Genomic DNA, 22,145 nt, shown 5'->3' with positions numbered 1-22,145 from the left:
ATATGCGATTGGTTGACAAAAAGAAATAGGTAGAGTACACTATATTAAAACTGTACATTTTACAATGTCAACACTCAAGTTCGAATTTCAAATGAATCTAAATGATTTTCTTAAACTTGATACATGTTTCATAAATTTAAAGAAATAATAACACAGAAAAGATTAAATACACACACACGCACACAAATATATATTAACTAAGTGAGCAAAATAGTAGGCATAAATAGCATATGTTATTAGTTCAAAGTGAATTACTTTGCTTAGAAACATAATTTTTATGTTTTGTGATAATAAAAAGATATCCTACTTAGTATTTACATGTAAAAGTAAGTAACTATTAATAGTTACTTACTTTTACATGTAAATACTAAGTAAGATATTTTTTACATAAAATTTCAGATATATTTTCCTTGCATTAACTATAATACGGTAGAAACTACGTAAAAATAAAAATTGCTACATTCAGGTACTGTACGAATATCGATCAAGGAGCGAGTATAATTTAAATATTCATAAAAATATTATCCTGTGTTTTTTTTTTGGAAAAGACTCACTTGGGTCGCAGGATATTCTAAAAAAAATTTTTAACATGCTATGCATATAAATGAATTATAAGTAACTTATACGTTATATTTACTTGTGGAACTTAGAGGTATGGCTAAGAATTATGCTATTGAACTAAATATAACAAATTTCAAAAGTGAAATCATTATGCATTGAAAACACAAGCAAAAACAAGAACATTAGATTAATGGATTCTAATAGATTGACGATTAGCATTTGGCAAGTAAATAACATCAATTAAAAACATTTGATTAAATTTTTCTTTATTTTGTAAATTATTTTTTTCAATAACAATAAAACAGTAATTAATAAAATGTGGTCGTTCAAAACTAATATGCAAATATTAGGAATTTAATCAGATATTGTTCTGACTTGTCAGACCGAGAGCAAGCTCACCGCATTTCCTAAAATAGTGGCAATAGAAAGGAGTAAAGTGAATCCATGATGCTCCCTTGTGTGGCAAATTGTTAATCGATTGAGGAAGTTTTGCATGTGGCAATCTCTCCACTCGTCACTACATTGTATGGTTGGAACACAAATTTCTCGAGTAGATCAGCACATTTTGATTGCATGTGGTTCTTATATTTCATTACATCCTAAGATAAAACAGATTATGAAAAAATAGAAGAGAATAAGTAATTCAATAAAAAATATACAAAGAATTAAAACAATTCAATTTCAATTTTATTAGAATAAAATTCAAACAACAGAAAATATTTTTACCCAAGTCGTCGTCGTCGTCGTCGTCATCATCATCATCATCATCATCTTAATATCTAGTTTACAGGCTGACATGTGTTGCGCAGCTTTTAAAAATTGATTTCCAAGCTAATTTATCTCTACTCTGGTCTTTATTTATCCTGCTTTCTCTCAAGTCCATTCTTAGCATTTCCTCTCATATTTTTCTTTCCTGTTTCCTGTCAACTAAACTGGTTACCTCAAGTGTACTGCGTCTACTAATTCAAGAACTCTCTCACTCATTCTTTCATTGTTCACACACACACACACACACACACACACACACACACACACACATATATATATATATATATATATATATATATATATATATCAAAAGTCTGCTTTTCTGCACACATATCTCTATACTTTATCTGAAGTCATCAGATGAAATAATTTCTTTAAGACCCATACTATTTGTGAAAAAGAAAATATCACAAGCAAAGTAATATATATTTGCTATCAAAACAAATGCTACAGAAAAAAACTTGATTTGTCCAATTAGTCAATTCAACTTTAAAACTTTATAGTAATTGCTTATTTTGATTTGTAATAAAATGTCAAACTTTAGTCATGGCATAGCAATTATTACCTTAACATAAATGATTTTATATTTTGGTGGCATTCTTATGTTTCTTTCTCTATTATTACTATACTGAAAGTTCAATTTCATTTCAAATCCATTGTCATAAATTTTAAGAATGACTCTCCAAGATGACATTAAAAGTTATTTCTGCTGACCATTTAGAAAAGGTTTTGTTTGTTTATTACCATTGATGCGACATTATTATATAAAAATACAAAACTTTCAGTAAGATCACTGGTAAACGTTTGCTCATACGTTGCCTATTATCTAAAGCTTAATTCCACTCATGACACTAAAAAAAATATAATATCTCATAAAGTGAAATGTCGTGGAGACATAATTATTAAAAATAGAATCGAAAAACAATAAAAATAAACGACAGATTGACCGGTTTCGTTTGGATCAACAAATGTCTTCAGAAAAACAATATTATTCACTTTTTCTGAAGACGTTTGTTGATCCGAATGAAACCGGCCAATTTTATGTTATTTTTCCTATGTTTAATTGTTTTTTTTTTTTCATTCTGTCTTTCATGTATATATTTACACGAAATCCAAACAAAGAAATCAGTAGAAAATAAGGGGGGATTAAATAACGATCTTTAGAGAGGAAGGTAAAGAAAGGGTGTGACACAGAAACAAAGAGAGAGACAGAGATAGAGGGACAGGGGGCTGGATGAAAAGTCATTCATCACTAGGTTTATTGTTGTCTGAAATGATTTTCAAGAGAAAAAAAATGATTTCTTTATCTTTCATGAAACTTAAATTTTGTGCAAATAAATAAAAAATAAACTAAGATTCATGAGCGTCAATTACAAGCATTTTATTAGGATCAGCTAAAAATATTATCGTTTTTATTGCTTTTCTCTTAAATCCTTTGAAATGTTAGAGTTCTATTTTTTATGTATAATTTCTTACTATCTATTCTCGTATCACTCTTCTTTCATATTTATTGTTCTCTTGTGATTCATGTTTCTTAAAATTAATAAATCTCCACATACGACTTCTTCAACAATACAAAAATAAATAATTTATGAATGTTCTTGTTCATATCTTTACAAATTTAATCATTTCCATTTTATCTTTGGTACAGTTTTATTTATCCTTGGGCCGATTCTCGTTTCTCATTAGATCTTATTCTATCTTGAATTTGATTGGCTAAGAATATATTTGTGTCTGGTTTGTTTTTCTATTCTTAACATGGGAACATTTAGTCTTAAACAAATAACATGTTTCCTGCAGTCACAATCACAATATATTTTTTAGTCTTAATTATATTGAATCATACTCTGGTCACCCATATGTAATATTTTGTGAATGCCAATACAAAGATTTGTCTTTTTGTGCTTCTTATGAAATTTATACACCGATTTGTTACTTATACGTGTAGAATTATAACATCTTTTAGATAAAACATTATGTATACCCCCAAATAACCAAGTCCATAGAAAGAAAAAAGAGAAAGACAGTTTATAGTAGCAATAACGCTTTCTCTTTTTCTTTAAGGCAGACAGAGAAGGGGAAAGAAAAACAGAAAGAGAAAGAGTAATTATGTTTTGAAAATAGCACGCACTCATTACTTCACTGTTTCTCTCTGTGTCATTTAAAAGCCAAATGTTACTGTATTAATCAAATAACGATTACCAAGCTGTAGTCCCAGAGACCATCGTACACTCATTAACCCTTATTCTCGTGTGGCCTTCGGGTCTTCATAAGCAGTGACTCCCTTGTAAAAATAAATGTAACTTCAAAACTTACATTTAAAAACAAAACAATAATATATTGGAAGAAAGCAACAATATAATTAAAATTAAAAAAAGATACATAAATGAAATTAACAACTCTCAGGTCAGTACCTTAATTAAATGGTATGACTAGCATAGTATATGATTACTTTTATCCACAAACACTTCACGTATATAAATAATTATATATATATACATACATATATATATATATATATATATATATATATATATATATATATATATTATATATATATATATATATATCAATGTAGAAGCAGAATACAATAGAATGCAGAGTTTTTGAGACAAAGTCGATATTTTTTATGGAGGGAAAGGAAAAATTTGGCGAATACTTGATATATTGTTAAAATTCGTGATTATTCGCTTTCTTCTAGGATATATCTTATTCCGTTAATTATAGTCTGCTTGCAAACTTCATACATTATGCAACCATCTGTACAAAATATATACACAGTTTTTACACACATCAGAGTATTTTACATAAATAAACAAATGGAGAGAACATGAATAATATTTCTCTTCAGATATTTAAGAAAATCATTGCAGTAACAATAATTGAGTTGTAAGCGTACATTTCTTATTGTTTATAACCATTTGATGTTGAGCAGGTAACATTTGAGCTTGATAGAATGGTTGCCATAGAAGCTGGTTTTGAGTTTACACTTGTTAGTGTGTAGGCCTTTGATGCTGAACTAGTAGCACATAAACAAAACAAATGTCTTTTAAAGCGAATAGCAATTACACCGGTTAGGATAGTTGCCATAACAACTGGTTTGGGGCATAAATTTGTTAGTTTGAAAATGTTCGTTGTCAAGCAAATATCAGTGTTGTCCAAAAATACATTCTATTCCATAGCTATTGATGACGATATATCTCACGAAACAAAATAAACTTTTTTGTACGTATTGTGGCACTTTGCTTAGAAGCAAGTAATATATATATAAATAAATAAATAATAAATAGACGAAATTTAAAAAAAACAAAATGCCACCCATCAAAACATTTCCAAAACAGGTATCTATTTTCAATTTATTTTTTAACACATAGAATATAGATATTTTCACTGAAGTGATTTTTTAATATGTTGAACACCTAGGATCAAAATGAAATATCTTTCTATTCTTGCTTCAAGGGGAGGCAATTTCTATTTCTGTTTTCAGTTTTTTTCGTTGGAGCCACATCTTCCCCCACATTAAAAATTCACCTTTATCCTCTTCAAGATCGGGTGGTGTCCGCAAATATTTTCCATATTATAGCTATTACTGATTATCTTGTTACATAGAACGAACTCTTTCATATGTATCGTTTTACTTGATTTAAAACATACAAAACTTTTAATACATAACAGTATAGTTGTTCAGAATAGGGTTCAAAAATAATTTTTCTTAAGGAGATAATGTAAAATTTCGATTCATTTCTTAGCATGTAGAAACTGCAATTTGTTCAAAAAAATAAATCTTCTGTGATTCCTAGTCATTCAGTCTGGGATCAAAATCTAATATTTTGTTCATCTTCCATCAAAGGAAACAGATTGAGGTTTATTAGAAAACAACTCAAATAGTTAAATAAATTACTTCGTAAGATAAAAATCCCAGAAAAAATATATTTACAACAATTGCTTTACTGAAATAAAGTAAATCCATTACAATGTATTTTGCTTTCTTAGAAAGCAAGTCATCAATTTTGCAGAATTACTTTGATACATAAAAACTCTACCTACAACTAAAAATTTAATTTGGCAAAAAGTAAAAAAAATTACTTATATAATTATATACTTTTCTGCTTTTTACAAAATAAGTCTACCATTTTAATTAATTCTAGGAAATTTTATTATTCCGGATTTAAATTATTTTTTAATCCTTCGTGTATTAATAAGCGAGCATTAACAAACATCCGGGTTACATCGGGCAGGAAGAGCTAGTAAAGTTATTAAAAAAATGGACATTTAGTTTTTTGTCTTTTTTTCGTTTTTAGACATGTTGACCGTCCTTTTTTTCACATACATCCATCTATTCCAAAGTTAATGATTGGGGCAGCACACATGTTCAAGTCCCTGGATCTCCATTAATCTTCGCATTCACATGTATGACCCAATTGAGCTTGTCCGGCTTCAAACCGTTTCTGCTTTATATCAGAGCCGTCATTAAAACGAGTTGCTTTTCCTAGATTTGGGGTTTTTGATTACCCTATCATTTCCCCTATAACTAGTGGAAGTGAGTAGTCCGGTTCATACCTTTTCTTAATATTATGTGTTCAATTGAACCCTAATTCCTTGACTTCTGGGTTAGAGATAGAATATAGTACTTGTTTTAATACTACGCTTCATTTGTTCTATCCTTTTTTTTTTTTGGTGAAGGAGTAATCATTCTTTTCTTCACACTAAAAAACGGCTTTGTGTCTCTGAGGTGATTATGGTTCAGAAGTGAATCTGTAATTTTGTTGGCCCCATCCTTTCTTCTCTGAACCCCCATTTCTCTCTCTCTCTCTCTCTCTCTCTCTCTCTCTATATATATATATATATATATATATATATATATATATATATCGTAGAAGTGATATTGCTAATCTTTTATATAAGTACTAGCAGTAGCCTGTGCGATGATAATAGCTTCAATTTAAGTCTGAAATGAAAAAGTTAGATATCATGGTATAATTGTGCATTCATTTCAAACACACCTCTGTCATACCAAAGAACCAACTGTTAATTTTACATGTCGGGCGTTTCAGCTTGTGTGGTAATAAAACTTCTCAAATGCGCTTGTGATTTTATGCTGTGTAAGATGTTAACTTTGGTTAAAATCACTTGTTCTTTTTACTTTATTAAACTCGTGAATATTTTATGTTTAACTTCAAAATTAGAAGATTACACACACAATTCCTTTTACATAATAATACAGATTATATAAACATATATATAACCCAACTGATTATGGATTTTGGAACACAATTTCTAGGAGTAAGGGTGAGTAATGTTGAGTATATTTAGTTTAGTTTAGTATTATGCAAAGAATGCAAAAAGGGGTAGAAGACCCTTATGAAAATACAGAAGCCTATATTTTTTGTGAAATTTATACATTGTGTTAGATATCAATTCATACATATTCTCCAAATTTTAGTTTAAGGTTGTTTACTGGGCAGAATATGAGTGCAACCTATAATTTAAAAATTCAAATATTTCAGATTTGTATTAAATTTGATTAATGGTCATTAGACATCGAGATTAAAAAGATTCACTAAATTTCAATTTTTTCTTAAGATATTTTATTAAATCAAAATCACATAATTAATTTTAATCAAAATTGGAACAAGACAATGGATGTGCTTCTGAATCTCTAAATGCAGCTGTAAAGGGTTATGAGAGCAGACCCCTCTAAAAACATAAAATATATTTTATTCTGATGAAATTTAAATCATATCTATAATTTTTGTAAGGTAGCACAATGGGAGTGGTCTTGTATCCGTATATGCTTTTTCAGTGTGCTGTATCTCTATGTGCTCTTCAAAGGGCAGAACCTCCTAAAAACTTCAAATACATATTTCCGATTTTAATGAAAATTAAACCATATATATAAGACACTAATTCAGAGAGTTTTCTAAAATTGTATTTTCTTTCAATTATATTAAGGAGGCGAAGCGGGAAAAGAATTTAAAAAAAAAATGTATATTCAATCAGGAACAATATTATGTCAATCATCATTATGTTCATGCATAATGATGATTGACATAATATTGTTCCTGATTTAATTTCGAGCAACATCGAGTCTTCTTGCTAGTTTTCCGTAATATTATAATAACCTCAGCATTATTATTTTTAGATTTGTTTCCATGCTTACCTTTATAAGTTCATTATCATTATGCAATTCCAAAGGTTGTTCAGAGCAACTTACATCTTCCGAACTGAAATCCCAGAAAAAAAGAAACTAAAAATAAGAATAAGAATTATAAGAAAAATGAGAAAAAATAGGTAAAAGGTTATCAAACTGTGACCAATTTTAAAATTGTATATTAAATATTTGAGTAAACGATTAACGTTCATTTTTTTTTCAACAAATTGTATGGAATGATGTTTTCTTTTCGATTTTTTAAAATGTATTTTGATTTTTGTTTTCTTTTGAACAGAGGCAGCTTTTAGACCGAGTTTTGGAAGATATCTGCAACATAATGGGAAACACATCATCCTCATCATCACACACATCATGTAGCTCCCCGCCATCACTCCCTACCACCACTATTACCTCGTGTAACTTCATGTCCATCCAGCCACAATTTTATGATGGTGAGCCTCCCTTTTCTTCTTTCTTTATTTGATGATCTCAAATATTTTACACATAAATTTCATATTTAACAATCATCACCCTTTTCTACCTGAAAATTACATTGAGATGCAAATGTTATAATTATAAATCTTATGCATTTGATTATGAGTCTATAGTAATTGATGCTACGATGTTCAAAATATTAAAACCTCTGATCAGAGAATGATCAATGACCCTCCTCCCTTACTATCCTTGAATGTTTAAGGTTTCTTTGTAAAAGGGTTTGTCAGGACAACCAAGAATGAGAATACTTCCCCTATAGGGAAACCGTAATTAAATATTCAGAGGAACATGCTATTCACAGCTGAAATAAGATCTCCTTGGTATGGTTTCCTCACACTAGCATAGAATTCAAAGCTCAAATACGGCTAACCAATACTGGCTTATACTAGTAATGGTGCACCTTCTCCAAGTGATGTTACCTATAATAACAGAACTAAACTAGATATTCCACCAGATTAGATGAATTTTTGTCCTAGAATCCAACAAATTCTGAAACCACAAGAAAGATATACTATAACATATTTAACTTGTCAATTAGTGAGGGGAAAAGTAATGTTCTTCACTTGTTTACGAACTCAACGTTTGGGAGGTAAAAACGAATTTAAAGGAATAGTTGAATATCTATGCATCTCATATAGAGATCAAACGTTGGCTCCTCGGAAGAGGCCCCTTGATTTTTGAGAACTTCGAGTGAAGTAAAATGAAACAAAAAATTTATATGTTAGTCATAAAAAATATGTTGATGTTATTCATTTATATTTTCTTATTTCATATACTAATAACCGAAAATATTTTTACAGAACGGCATTGTCTTAATGCTAAGTTGAAATCACTATTTTCTTCACTAGAATAAAACTGAACCAGGCATAAAATTGCAGCTTGTATGAAGACTCTTTCAAATGTGATCCAAAGGCGAAAATAAATCTGTATAAAGAATCAAGTCTAAATTTAAATCTAATTAGTCCGGTTGGAAAATTTTTAACACAGCTGAAATTATGGAAATTGTTTTTGCTGATAGTGCAGTAGGCCAAGATAGGTTGATCGCCAGTTGAGTGGATTCGAGAAATTAGATGGATAGAAAAACCAACATGTCATCCCCCATGGTTGGCTTAATTAGAAATGACGGTTTCAGTCTTAATTTTTAAAAATTAAGATCAGCCTAAAAAGATTTCAACACGTGCATGTTTCAATAATTACGACAGGAAATGGTCTAGACAGACTGAAAACAATTCTTTCTGCAAAGTGTTACAAGTTGAATGCCAATATTAAAAGAGTAGGGAGATTATAATGTTTCTGGCAAAATGAATACATATATAGTTTCGTATATATGGGCATGTATATTAATTTATATTTTGTTGATATTATTTTCATAAGTATGTATATATAACTTAGAATTAATAAATTTACTAATTATTAAATAGAGCGTTTTGGTAGAAGATTCATAAATTAATTAAATTGTTAGTACGAACAGTTGGGTTTAATGACTTTGATTAAAATCAATATGGCGTAATGAAAAATATAAAGGAAACTGCAGCTTCTATTCCAATTTTCGGATTTTCACCATGTCAAATTACATATTAACTCCTTTTGACGGATTGATTGTTGCTATTTCTTCTGATGAGTTAAGGGCATAATAAATTCACTAATTGATATAATAATTAAATGATTGATTTTGCGCGACGAAACAGATACTGTCAAGAATTGTATAAGTCAACTGATTTAACAGAATAAACTATAAGATGGTCAACATCATAAATTTTGTAATATAAATTTTTGTCATTTATTCTCTCTCTCACTATATATATATATATATATATATATATATATATATATATATATATATATATATATATATATATTGTACCTTTTTCTCAAATATATAAAAAGATTTTATGGGTACATAATTTTATAACACTTTTGAAGAACACCGAACATAGTGTCATAATTAATTGCTGAGGGTTTAGCTTTTTTTTTGTTTTTTTTTCTTCTATAGTTTAAGCATAAACATTAAAAAGAAACTTTCGAAAAGAAGACCAATATATTTTACACAGAGCGCACTCGAGAATTCACTTAAAAATTCTCGAGGCTGTATCCATTAATTTTTGCCAACCATCTCTGTGTAAGCAAAGAGAGTATACCCATAATTTAGAACTTATGAGTATTCGCTGAGATTGTTTCTTTTTTTCTCCTATTCCCTATACAATTTCCTTCCCTTTTTTACCGTCGCTATTAATTTATGGTCTTTTGGACACGTTTTTAAATAGTGCAGTAGTCCCCGTTGCCAACGTTAATCTTGAAAAGGGTTAACTGAAAAACATCTCGGTAGGGTTTTTCTGCCACACCCCCTATTTATCACTTTTATCTAATTTATGCTTAATATGGTTACTATTTATACTAATATATATATATATATATATATATATATATATATATATATATATATATATATACTAATATATATATATATACTAATATATATATATATACTAATATATATATATATACTAATATATATATATACTAATATATATATATATATACTAATATATATATATATATATACTAATATATATATATATATATATATACTAATATATATATATATTTATATATATATATATATTAGTATATATATATATATTAATTGAATATTATATATATATATACATATATATATATAAATTAATTGAATATTATTAATATATATAAGTAAATTAAACAATATTACAAGATCTATTCTGCGACATGTTAACTAGCATATGAATGCTATGAGAATAAAAATGCATAAAAGCTTAAGTACCTTAGGTACCAGAAAGGCAAATAGATAAGAGGAAGGAAACCTAGCCATACATATCTAAAAACCCAGTATATAGTCTAAAGACGCTTTGAGCAAAAACAATAATGTAAAAAAATAAATAAAATAAAGAATGCAGTTTAAATCCTCCCCCCCCCCCGAATTTTAATTTACCCTATCGCAGACTTTTTTTTTTTTTTTTTTTTTTCCACAGTGATCACCACTTATCAAGGCCCGGAAGCCACTCACTTAACACCTACATAGTCCGACTGCTAAAAAGTTTATAATCACAAAATAGAATTCAATTGTATAAGGATGGAAAAAGAAGCCTAAAATTGTTAAATAGAAATAGACGTAGCACTTTTTATTCAGATATATATATTTTCTTCAAATATTTCTCAAAAGACTTCAGTTATAAAAAAGAATTTTATCATCAGCATAAATAGATATTTACGCTGATGAGAAATATTTTACTTATTTCTCGATGGATTTCTTTTGTAAATATCGAATGAATAAAAGGATATCATTTCCGGAACGATCGTACATATAAACATGATTGTGATATGTTTTCTCCTATGAAAACTTGATTGAAAATTTCGCATATATATATATATATTGTTATTTACAAACATGAGTTTAGTTGTCTCTGCAACTCATATGTTGGTAATAATAATAACGGGTCTACTTATCTCACAATATACTACTGTAATACTAATATCTAGTGCATATGGGTATACTTTATACTATGAGCATTTATCTGTAGGTGTTTATGATCACATGGTGTGTTCTTTGAATCTTCAGAATCTTTTTTAAATCTCAAATATTATCATCAAGTTCAGGAAATAAGCAATAAACAGGTGCAAAGTACTGGGGCTGTTATATTGCCTTTTGTTGAATGGATTCTGAACTGTGCAGTAGCTTCTGGTAGGACCTTTCGATGCCATATTAATGGGTAGTTGTTACAGCTTTATTTTATCATGATTGCTAAAATCATTCTTCGTTCCTTTTTTTTCTCTGTTCTGCTCAAACAACTGCCGATCTTCTCCACATCTCTCAACCCTCAAAAAATGAAAAATCACAAGAAAAAAAAATCAAGCTTAAACCCAGAATTCTAACTCCCAACGTAGACCCTCACTACCAATTTTCTTCTTTAACATCAGGGGTTTACGTTCCAACTATCCAGAGGTTGAAATCCAATTACAAGGGACTAAACCAGACTAAACCTGTGCGAAACTGGCATTGAACGGACCGTTTTCCTAGATGAGTTTGCGATTACTACATATTCAAATTTGACATCTAAATCTGACACCCGAAATCGTCATGGGCATGGAATATGTGCCTACATTAAAGGTGGCTTTCCATGTGGTAAGGACATTTCCAGAGAAAATCCTAATTTGCCCTATATGTACTTCAGAGTAGCACTTGCTCATAGTACAACATTCATATTTGCTCTCTCTTGACCCTATTACAGCGGAGTTGCTATCATTGAAGGTCATTCCAGTCATAAAAAAATGACCGTATTCTGTCTACCTATCCCTTAACTAACATTCACGTCTATGGAGACTTCACTGTTCACAACGTTGAACGGCTAGTCCACTCAAACAAGATGGATGATGAAGGGAGGTACTGTCATGATTTCTCGAATGCCTATGACCTAACGCAAATTGTTCATAAACCCACCCCGTATAGTCGACTCTGACAGACAATATGCAAGTCTCCTTGACCTGTTTCTTAATTGCCCTGACATGTGATCATCATCCGTTCTGTGTTCATTGGGATCTTCCGATCCGTCGGTTGTCTCAGTTAAGATAAAAACAAAATGTAATCAGTCTTCTGATGTACCTCTTCATCATACTGTGTATGGACACTCTATGGCTGACTGGAATGACTTTTGAATATTCATATCGGATCTACCTCTTCACTCCATGTTCAAAAAGAATGTGTCCTCTATAGTATCAGACCCGAATGAATGGTTAACTGTAGGTATAGACCGCTTCATACTCTCCAAAAACTTCCAGCAAAATCCCAAAAGCCAGCTGTGCTTCAATCCAGAATGTGTCGCTGTCATTGCATACAGAAATCACTATTCCCGTTGCTTCCAGCATAGTACATGTTGTAAAACTAAAGCCAGCTTTAGGACTGTCAGCAATCATTGTAAAAGAGTAATAACAAATGCAAGAGATTCATATATTCAGTACGTCAAGTTTAAAGTAGCAGAGCACTGGCTTCGCTCACACAACTTTGGTAAATAACAAACAGTGTCCTGAACAGAAGTGTATTCTCTATCCCTACCATCATCAAGGAACCTGAGGTAATCTCATCAGTATCTGACAAAGCAAAACTCTGCCAAATTCTACCCTTTGCAATCAGAGGCGCCTACTACCCCCCCCCCCCGTATTAAGTGACATACAAATTTCTGTACATGATGTTGCCAAGCTAATCAAAAACCTTGATTCTGGTGTAGCAACTGGCCCGATGGCATTCAAGTCATAGTGCTCAAAAAGTTCAACAAAACTAGCTTCTATACTTAAAAAGCTGTTTAAACGTTGCCTTAAAATGCTCATCAACATCTTGGAAAACTTTATCAGTCGGTCCTTTATTTTAAAATTCCAATGATCGATCATCTCCCTCTCAGTACAGACCAATCAGTTTTCTGTGCATCATGAGTAAGTTGTTGGAATCTGTGATAAACAATGAAGTGGTCAACCACCTCAGCAAAAATAACCTGCTCAGTTATATGCAATATGGTTTCCATTCTGCGAGATCTACAGCTGATGTATAAACTGTCATATCACACAGGATTAGAGAATCGCTTAACAGAGGTTTTGTCTCTAGAGCAATAGCTCTTGACATATCAAATGCTTTTGATAGAGTGTGGCATAAAAGTCTACCTCACATGATCGCCAGCTATGGAATAGCTGGAAATATCCTCTCAGTTATAAAACCCTTTCTCTTTAATAAACTTATAAGAGTAGTCATTGATGGGCAGAAATCAGAAACTCACTGTATTAACACTGGTGTCCCTCAGAGTTCCATCCTGGGTCTAACTCTGTTCTTGATCTTCATCTATGATCTCGCAAATCACATTCTTAGGTCATTCATAGACATTTATGCAGACGACATGACAATCTATAGCCAAAGGCCAGCAATGACAAATATCTTTCTGATTCTCTCTCTTCTGATCTTGTGAACGTGGTACAATGGGGAAAATGGTGGTTTGTTAATTTTAATGCATCGAAAACCAAGCTTCTCTTTTTTCATCATAATCGTTCTCATCCCCACTTCGCCCCCAAATGAATGGTTCTAGTTTTGGAGAAACCCCATGTCTTTACGAGTTTCTGGAACTGACATTTACCCCTAATCTGAAATGGAACACATACATCAAATCGGTTGCCAGAATTGCTGGAAAAATGGTTGGATCACTCTACCGCTCCAGTAAGTATCTCACTGCCGATGTAATCCTCTATCTGTATAAGAGCCAGGTGCACCCTACAATGAAGTACTGTTGCCACATCTGGGTAGGAACTTCTTGGCACGCCCTATCCTGCCTTGATAGAGTTCACAACCAGCTTCGAAACCTAGTAGATTTCTTCCTTACAACGTCTTTCCCACAGAGACGTCACGAGTTTGTCTCTGCTCTATAACTATTTTCATACTAAGTGCTCATCTGAACGGTCCCCAAAACTTTGCCAAACTTTCACAAAAAACACTAGACTAGCTAAAACCACTATACATGATATTCCTCACCCTCTATCTATGCCTAAATGTAAACACAAATTCCATTAACAAAGCTTTTTTCCCAAAATTGCCCGCCTTTGGAACACTGTTCTGGTGGTGTGCTTCCTGCATGAATACAACATAGTAGCCTTCAAATCTAATGTAAACAAGTTCCTGTTGTCATCATAAATAATCAAATTCCACCCAATTTACATCATTAACGATTACTTCATTACTACCTTACATTCATTAACCCTTATCCTCGAATGGCCTTTGGGTCTTGATAAGTGGTTACCCCTAAGTAAAAAAAAAGAAATGTCTGTTTTAGAAAATTCACTTTTATTAACAAATTTACATTTAAGTAAAGCTTGAAAATGTATATAAATTCCCATCCTCAGCATATTAGATTTGATTAATCACTATTTCAGATATATATATTTTATTTAGATATATATATTTTCTTCAAATATATCTATTGTATATAGATCATGGATGCATAGCAGAGAAAATTAATAAATATTTCACTCTCTCTTATATGAGGATCAATGAATATTCCATCCTCCCATACTTTTATTGTCTTTGAAATCAGTGAAATCACCTATTTTTTAATCAAATTGATTGATTGCCTGCTCTACTTAGGGACCCTCCCTCCACAATGTACTAAGAGGAAGCTTTAATTCCTTCCTGAAGTGACTTAGTCCAGAATGCATTGTAGTCTACATTGCACTGTAAAAATCTTTTTTTTACAACTTATCAAGGCCCAAAGGCCACCCGAGGATAAGTGTTAATAAGGGAACATAGACATGGAGACAACAGTTAATAGTTAGTCATGGGAATGAATTATTTATGGGGTGACTTAACAAAAACTTGTTTACATTGGACTTGAAGTCGACTATATTATTGTCAGTTGGAAAGTAGTCCAGGGGAACAGAGTTCCACAGACGTGCAGTTCTAGGAAAAAAGCTTTGTTCATGGAATTTGCCTTAAGATTGAGGCACAGGCAGAGAGTGGAGGAAACTCTTGATGGTCGTTGTAGCTAAATGAGTGTTTTTTTTGTGAAAGTTTGGCAATGGGGAGAGCCATAGATTGGAACTCAGACGAGCACTTGCTATGAAAATAACGATAGAGCAGAGAGAGATGCCCACAATATCTCTTTTGTGGGAAAGAGGTTGCAGGGAAGAGAAAAGGGCATTACCTACTAGGATTCGAAGCCGATTTTGAACTTTATCAAGGCCAGATAGGGTGCTCCGAACATCTCCCTTTCAGATATGGCAAGAGTACCCCATTTTAAGGTGTATTTGACTCTTATACAAGTAGAATATTGCGTTGGGAGTTAGATACCTTCTGGAGCTGTAAAATGATGCAACCATTTTTCTGGTAACCTTAGCAACAGATTTTATGTAAGTCTTCCATTTCAGGTCAATAGTAAAGGTCAAACTTAGAATTTATCGAAACAGGGAGTCTCTTTTAGATGAGAGCCATTCATATTAATTGGGGTCAAGTGAGAATCAGAGAGTTTATAATGAAAAGATAATAGCTTGGTTTTGGGGTGCATTATAATTAACCAGACACATTTGACCTTATTGCACCACATACTCCAGATCTAAGGATAGAGACTGAGATTTTGGTTTTTGTTAGCATTTGAAGTGTTGCCATAGATTGTAGTATTTGTGTATATGTCAATGAATGAACTTAGAATTTGATTTGGGAGATAATTGATGAAGATAAGAAAGATTTTATAAAATTATCTATAAATTATGGCTTCACTTAATATTTCAAATGTAAAAGTCAAGGTTCGATTGTGCTCTTAACAGAAACATTCATTTTGAATGCACCTCTGTCTTATAAAAGAACCTACAGTTGACTTTATAAGCTAGACATTTCTGATTGTGTGGTGATAAAACTTCTCAAATGCACTTGTGATGTTAGGTTATATAAGAGTGTTAACTTTGACCAAAGTCAGACTTCCTTCTTTAATTGGATTTTTTTGATTATCGATTTTCAATACTTATCACACGCATTCTCATACAAAACCTGCATAATAACACTCCCAGACACAATTTTAGGCACAAATAAAGGGTGAAGGTTAGTTGTTTACAGTTGTTATAGGTAGGCGAGTATTTGTTGTGAACGTTTTATAGCGAAGAACCATAGATTAGAGCTCAGTAGAGCATTTAGCATAAAAGTAAGGATAGAACGGGGACAGATTCACAATATCTTCCCTGTGAGAAGGAGGAATGTAGGGAGGCAAAAAAGTTCTTGGTCACTAAGTTTTGAAGACAATGCAAAGGAAAGGATACTCTTATGAACTCCACCCAAGATGTGGCAACAATATGCCATCTTAATACGTATTTAACTCTTGTATAGGTAGAGGATTGTGTCAGGAATGAGATAGTTTTTGGAGCAGTGGAACAATTCTACATTTTTTCCAGAGATTTTGGTAACAGATCTGATGTAGGTCTTCCATTTCAGGTTAAAGGTGAAAGTTAGTCCCAAAAGCTTGTCAAAACAGGGTACTTCTTCAAAACAAGAATCGTTCATTTCAACTAAGGCAAAGTGGGGATGTGAGCGTTGGTGATGAAAAGATAGAAGTTTGGTTTTGAATGGATTAAAAGTAATTAGCCATTTCTTATCCCATTGCACGACATGATCAATGTTGGAGAAGAGAAAATCAGAAAGATCCTGGTCTTTGTCAGCCTTTGAAGTGTTGCCATAAGTAGTAGTATCCGCTGCATAGATAGCAATGAAAAGTTGAAGAATGTGATTTGGGAGACCGTTGATTAAGATCAGGAAAAAGAATTGGGCCCAGAATGGATCTCTGAGATACGTCAGAATTAATACTTGGGAGCTTCGAATCAACTACTTTAATAAACATTTCAGAGAGAAAGGATTTTATACTTGAGGGAACATTTCCAGCTATTCCATAGCTGAGAATCCTATGAAGTAGACCTTTATCTCAAATCCTATCAAATGCCTTAGATATGTCAAGAGCTATTGCTCTAGAAATGAAAGCATTATCAATAGATTCACTGATTATGAGTGATATTACCGTCAGCACATCAGCTATTTATGGCTAAAAATGGAAGCTATATTTCATGTTGCTGAATAGGTTGTTTTTGTTTAGATAGTTGACAACTTCTCTATTCATCATAGATTAAAGCAACTTACTCATGACACACAGAAGACCAATCCTATGTATTTTTAAATACTGGGCAGACTGGCAAAGTTTTCCAAGGTGTTGGGAAGCATCCTTCTATAAGGCAACGATTGAACAACTTTGTTAATATAAGAGCTAGTTCCGGGTGCAGCTTTTTGAGCACAATGTCTTGAATCTTGTCAGGGTCACTTGCTATGCTAGAATCAAGGTTCTTGATAAGTCTGACAATATTTTGAACAGATATATGGATGTCACTGGGAGGAAATTCAGGAAGTAAGCGGCCATTATTCTACATGATGTAAATTTCTTAGCAAAGAGTTTGGCTTTGTTGGAAGGTGATGGAATCATGTTAGGTTTATTGATAATGATTGGGATGAAAGTTATACATATGTTTAGAACCCTGTTTGTTATGCACCAAAACTCGTGGGAACCAAACCTCTGCTCAGCTACTTTAAATTTGACACTTAGTACAAAAGATTCTATTGTGTTTATTCTAACGTTTTTGCATTGGTTGCTTACTAGCAAACTGTAGGCGGCTTCATTTTCTGAGCATCTGTTTCGTTTAAAGCAATTAAAATGGTGATTTCTATGTGCAATTGCAGCGGCACATTCAGGGTTGTAGCAAAGTTGACTATTTGATTTAAGTTGACATCTATGTCAATAGTTACCAGTCTTTCAGGTTGGATGCGCTAGAAGACACATCTTTTTCAAACATGAAGCATGAGGGTGTATGTGATATGAACGTATTGGAAACTGTCTTTTGATCACTCAGAACGGAAGCCCTATTGCATGTGTAAACAGAAACTTGTTCTTTTTTATCTAGTATATATGCATATATATACAGGCAATGACAGATTTTTAACCGATTGGTTGACTTGAGTGTGCTAACTAATATCTTGGTTTTGATGAAAGACATTAGTATTTTCAGTGTATGCCAAATAACTTATAAATATATTTGCTCTATTAATAACAAGTTTAGTTATGAGCACTATCAGATTGGATACATACCAATTTAATTACTGAATAATAGTTTTAAATAAAGCAACGTTGCATCAAGTCAATACTAACATAGGAGACCATTTGGGAATACCATGTGCTGTATGTGCTCTCTGTATATCTCAGCATTGTTTTTAGTCATCTTAGACTCCTCCTCGCCACTGAAATAAACGATGCTGATTTAGGTGTGCTTAGAAATTTCGCAACCCTTTCTTCACAGTAGACTCCTCATGCAGGCAACATTGTCTTCACAAAATTAAATACAGGTGAGAGAGAGAGAGAGAGAGAGAGAGAGAGAGAGAGAGAGAGAGAGAGAGAGAGAGAGAGAGAAATCCTTACAAAGGCTACTCTATCATTTCATCCATCTATAGCCTTGAGCCCCTAAGGGGCATAGGCCATCTACAACTTTGTAGATGCTTTTGTAGCGTCTGAGTTCTTTTTACCGGGTGAGGGTGCTGGTCCCACGCCAAACCTTCCCAGAAGGTACATACAGCGCTTAGACTTCCTAAATGGTCACCCATCTGGTACTGGCAAGGCTCAACGTTGCTTAACTTCGGTGATCTGGCGAGAACTAGTGTGTCAACGTGATTGTGCCGTACTCACACTACCATTGGGCTAAAATAATCTAATTTGAGACTGAGTTTTTTTGAAAAGGTTGCTTTCAATAAATGCATATTTTTTCTTATTTGATTTATATTATAATAAGTTGCAATTAATCTATCGAGCCTTTTTAAAAGTAAACTATAAAAATTGTACTTCTTTAAAGCAAAATCGGTTTTTAATTTCAACGTTCGTTTTTCTCTATCTTTTATCTTCCAGGAATCATCCAGGAGGTGTCGGTGCAGCTCCTCCAAAACAACCTTACGAGCACTGAGGTAGCGAGCCGACAGATGGTGTTCCATAGTGTGTATCTGCTTCTGTTTCTTGCATGCGGAATGTTCCTGAGTCATGCGGTGGCGCAGGTCATAAACTATTACGTCTTTCATGAAAGCAAGGTCCCTATTCTTCGGATCTACCAGACAACGAGCTCATCTTCCCCCTGGCCCGAGCACCACAACTGTACCGTGAAAGACATGCACCGTAGCGCATCTTGGTTGCAGAGTAGCGAGAGCGGCGTATACCTTGGAGACAATGAAGAGAATGTACGAGAATCACAAATGTAACTAGGAGAATCTATCACAGATTATATGCCTCCTTCTGGGGTTTTTTTTGTACATGATCCTGGACGGCTCCAGTCTCTCGTGCGCAATGGTAAGAGTTCTGGGTTCATACAGTGGCCATACTAGCTTGTCTAAGCAATCCACTAGTGACCACGGGAGCAAATGACGACGACAACAACAACAACAAATACTCTTATCGTTTTGTACCTACAGTTTCCTACAGTTTGTACAATCGACTATTCCAAATGGACAGAACATTCATCAGGGAATTTTCGTCAATCACACATAATACACAATGGAGTTATGTTGTTGTTGGATAGTCAATGTCTGCCCATCCGGTGACTATTATTATATACTGATCATCAACAGAAATGAAAAACCATTATTCCGTGAACAAGAAGGCATTTTTTTATAGAAATAACCAGAAAATAAAAGAAACCAAAATTTGGCAAATGAAAACAAAGAATGAAAGAGTGAATGAAAGAAAGTAAGAAAGAATCAGGAGACTAATGTCTCCCCCCACCCCCCCAAAAAAAATTCCCTGGGTTACTCCCAGGGTAGATAAGACAAACTTTATATGTATTTCTACCATTGAATTTTTTTTTATCCTGTTTTTAATTTAATTTTTCACCACCACAACCACCACTACCCACTGAATTATTCCCTCACATCTTCTCTTTTTTATGGGGAAAAAAATTCAAAAAAAAAATAATAAAAATAAAAACTTTTTTCATTTACTGTTGCTTCAATAGAAGCAACATATCCAATTTTATTTTAGCAACTGCCTCGCGCGGCCTCTCAAACAAAATTTTGAAAAAGATCATTTTTTTTTTTTTAATGTGAGAGAGTAATGCTGAATGCAATATTTACAGATAACATGAATCCCCAACATAATCGAAGAAAGAGGTATGAAATATTTGTTGGGTTCGGGTAGGAAAGGGGGTGCAGAGTAAGGAGGGGGCGGAATATGTCTTATAATAATGGAATTGCACCTATGATATCAGTTTGTATGCAATATGCAGATAAAAAAGATCCCAAGTATCATTCAAAATCCGATGAAATAAAACGAAAATGCCTCCTCTTTCTCTTCCTCATCCTCCTACTCCTCCTCATACTGCTTCTCCTATCTCATTAAACAAAATCTGTGTTTGCAATCCAGCGATGGATCAACTGTCATCGATAGATTGATCCAGACTATTGACCAATTTAATTCTTAACAATATTGAAATGTTTAAATATTATAGACACCCGAAAACATGCATGAGTGAGCTCAGTGAGTGGATCCACACACACCCGCACACACACACACACACACACACACACACACACACACACACACACACACACACACACACACTTCTGTTTGTATTTAACTATGTACAAACATTAATGCATATATCCATATGCATATATGTTTAGGTGTATAAATATTGAAAAAAAAATGTATACACATGTATATCTATACGTATATATGCATTTATGACTGTTTGTGAGCATGTGTGCTGAATGCCTGAGTGTACATAAGTATGTATATACATATCCAATAGATGGGTATATTGGTAGGTAGGTAGATAATTACTGACCACAAATTCAACATGACCAATGAAGTGGATTAACTGCTTTCGCAAAATTAACAAACCAAAAAAAAAAAAAGAAAAAAAATAGCAGGAAAAAATACAAAGCAATGAAAAAAAATAATGTACTGAATTGAGTCTTTGCATTAAGAAATTGAGTCCCATTCCTGATTTTTATGTTGTTATTATTATTATTATTATTATTATTATTACCATCAAAATTATTATTATTATTATTATTATTATTATTATTATTATTACTATCAAAATTATTATTCTTTTGTATATTTCCAATGTACATTTTTAGGTCTCTGTCATAATAAGACCTGTGTTTTTGGTAAATCTTGGTAAAAAAAAAACTGTTTAGGTGAGAACAGATCTTATATCAACTGTATTTAATTAATTGTTCATGTCTTTTGTTTGTTTTATTTTGTTCCAAGCAATTGACGTAATAGGTGCCAACCGAGAGGCATTTTTTTTGTTCAATATAAATTAAAAAGCAAAAAAAAAAAAAAAATGAATAAAACATGATTATATTATTTGAAGAAGAAAAATGAATGAAATGAAATGAATGAAAGTGCAAAAAGAAGTGGAGACAGAAATACAGAATAAGAAGGAAAAAATGAGACAGAAATTACCAGAAAGGAAAGAAAAAACATCTGTCAAAGATGAAGATAAATTTTCTTCTTCTTTAAAAAAAAACAGGTATTGTTTTAAACTGTATGAATCCAGGATGATGGCAGGCACCCAGATTGGCTTTTTATATGAATAT

The 22,145-nt window shown here is 32.4% G+C and overlaps 1 protein-coding gene across 3 annotated transcripts in view; it reads left to right on the top strand.

Moving 5' to 3' along the window:
- Positions 1 to 21,156, top strand: part of LOC145297661 (uncharacterized) — a 996,083-nt gene extending 974,927 nt beyond the window's left edge. For all 3 annotated transcript variants that reach the window (XM_080143831.1, XM_080143830.1, XM_080143833.1), the window contains 2 exons: positions 7,776 to 7,932; positions 19,459 to 21,156. In XM_080143831.1, the coding sequence (XP_079999957.1) occupies positions 7,776 to 7,932; positions 19,459 to 19,802 (501 nt within the window). In that variant the 3' untranslated portion in view covers positions 19,803 to 21,156. The remainder of the gene's footprint in view (positions 1 to 7,775; positions 7,933 to 19,458) is intronic.
- Positions 21,157 to 22,145: the final 989 nt, after the last annotated feature.

This window comes from Euprymna scolopes, chromosome 18 (genome assembly GCF_053919585.1).
Source record: "Euprymna scolopes isolate OS-2025 chromosome 18, ASM5391958v1, whole genome shotgun sequence".
NCBI lineage: Eukaryota > Metazoa > Mollusca > Cephalopoda > Sepiida > Sepiolidae > Euprymna > Euprymna scolopes.
The sequence above is the reverse complement of the archived record's forward strand: the minus strand, read 5'-3'. Positions and strand labels throughout refer to the sequence as shown.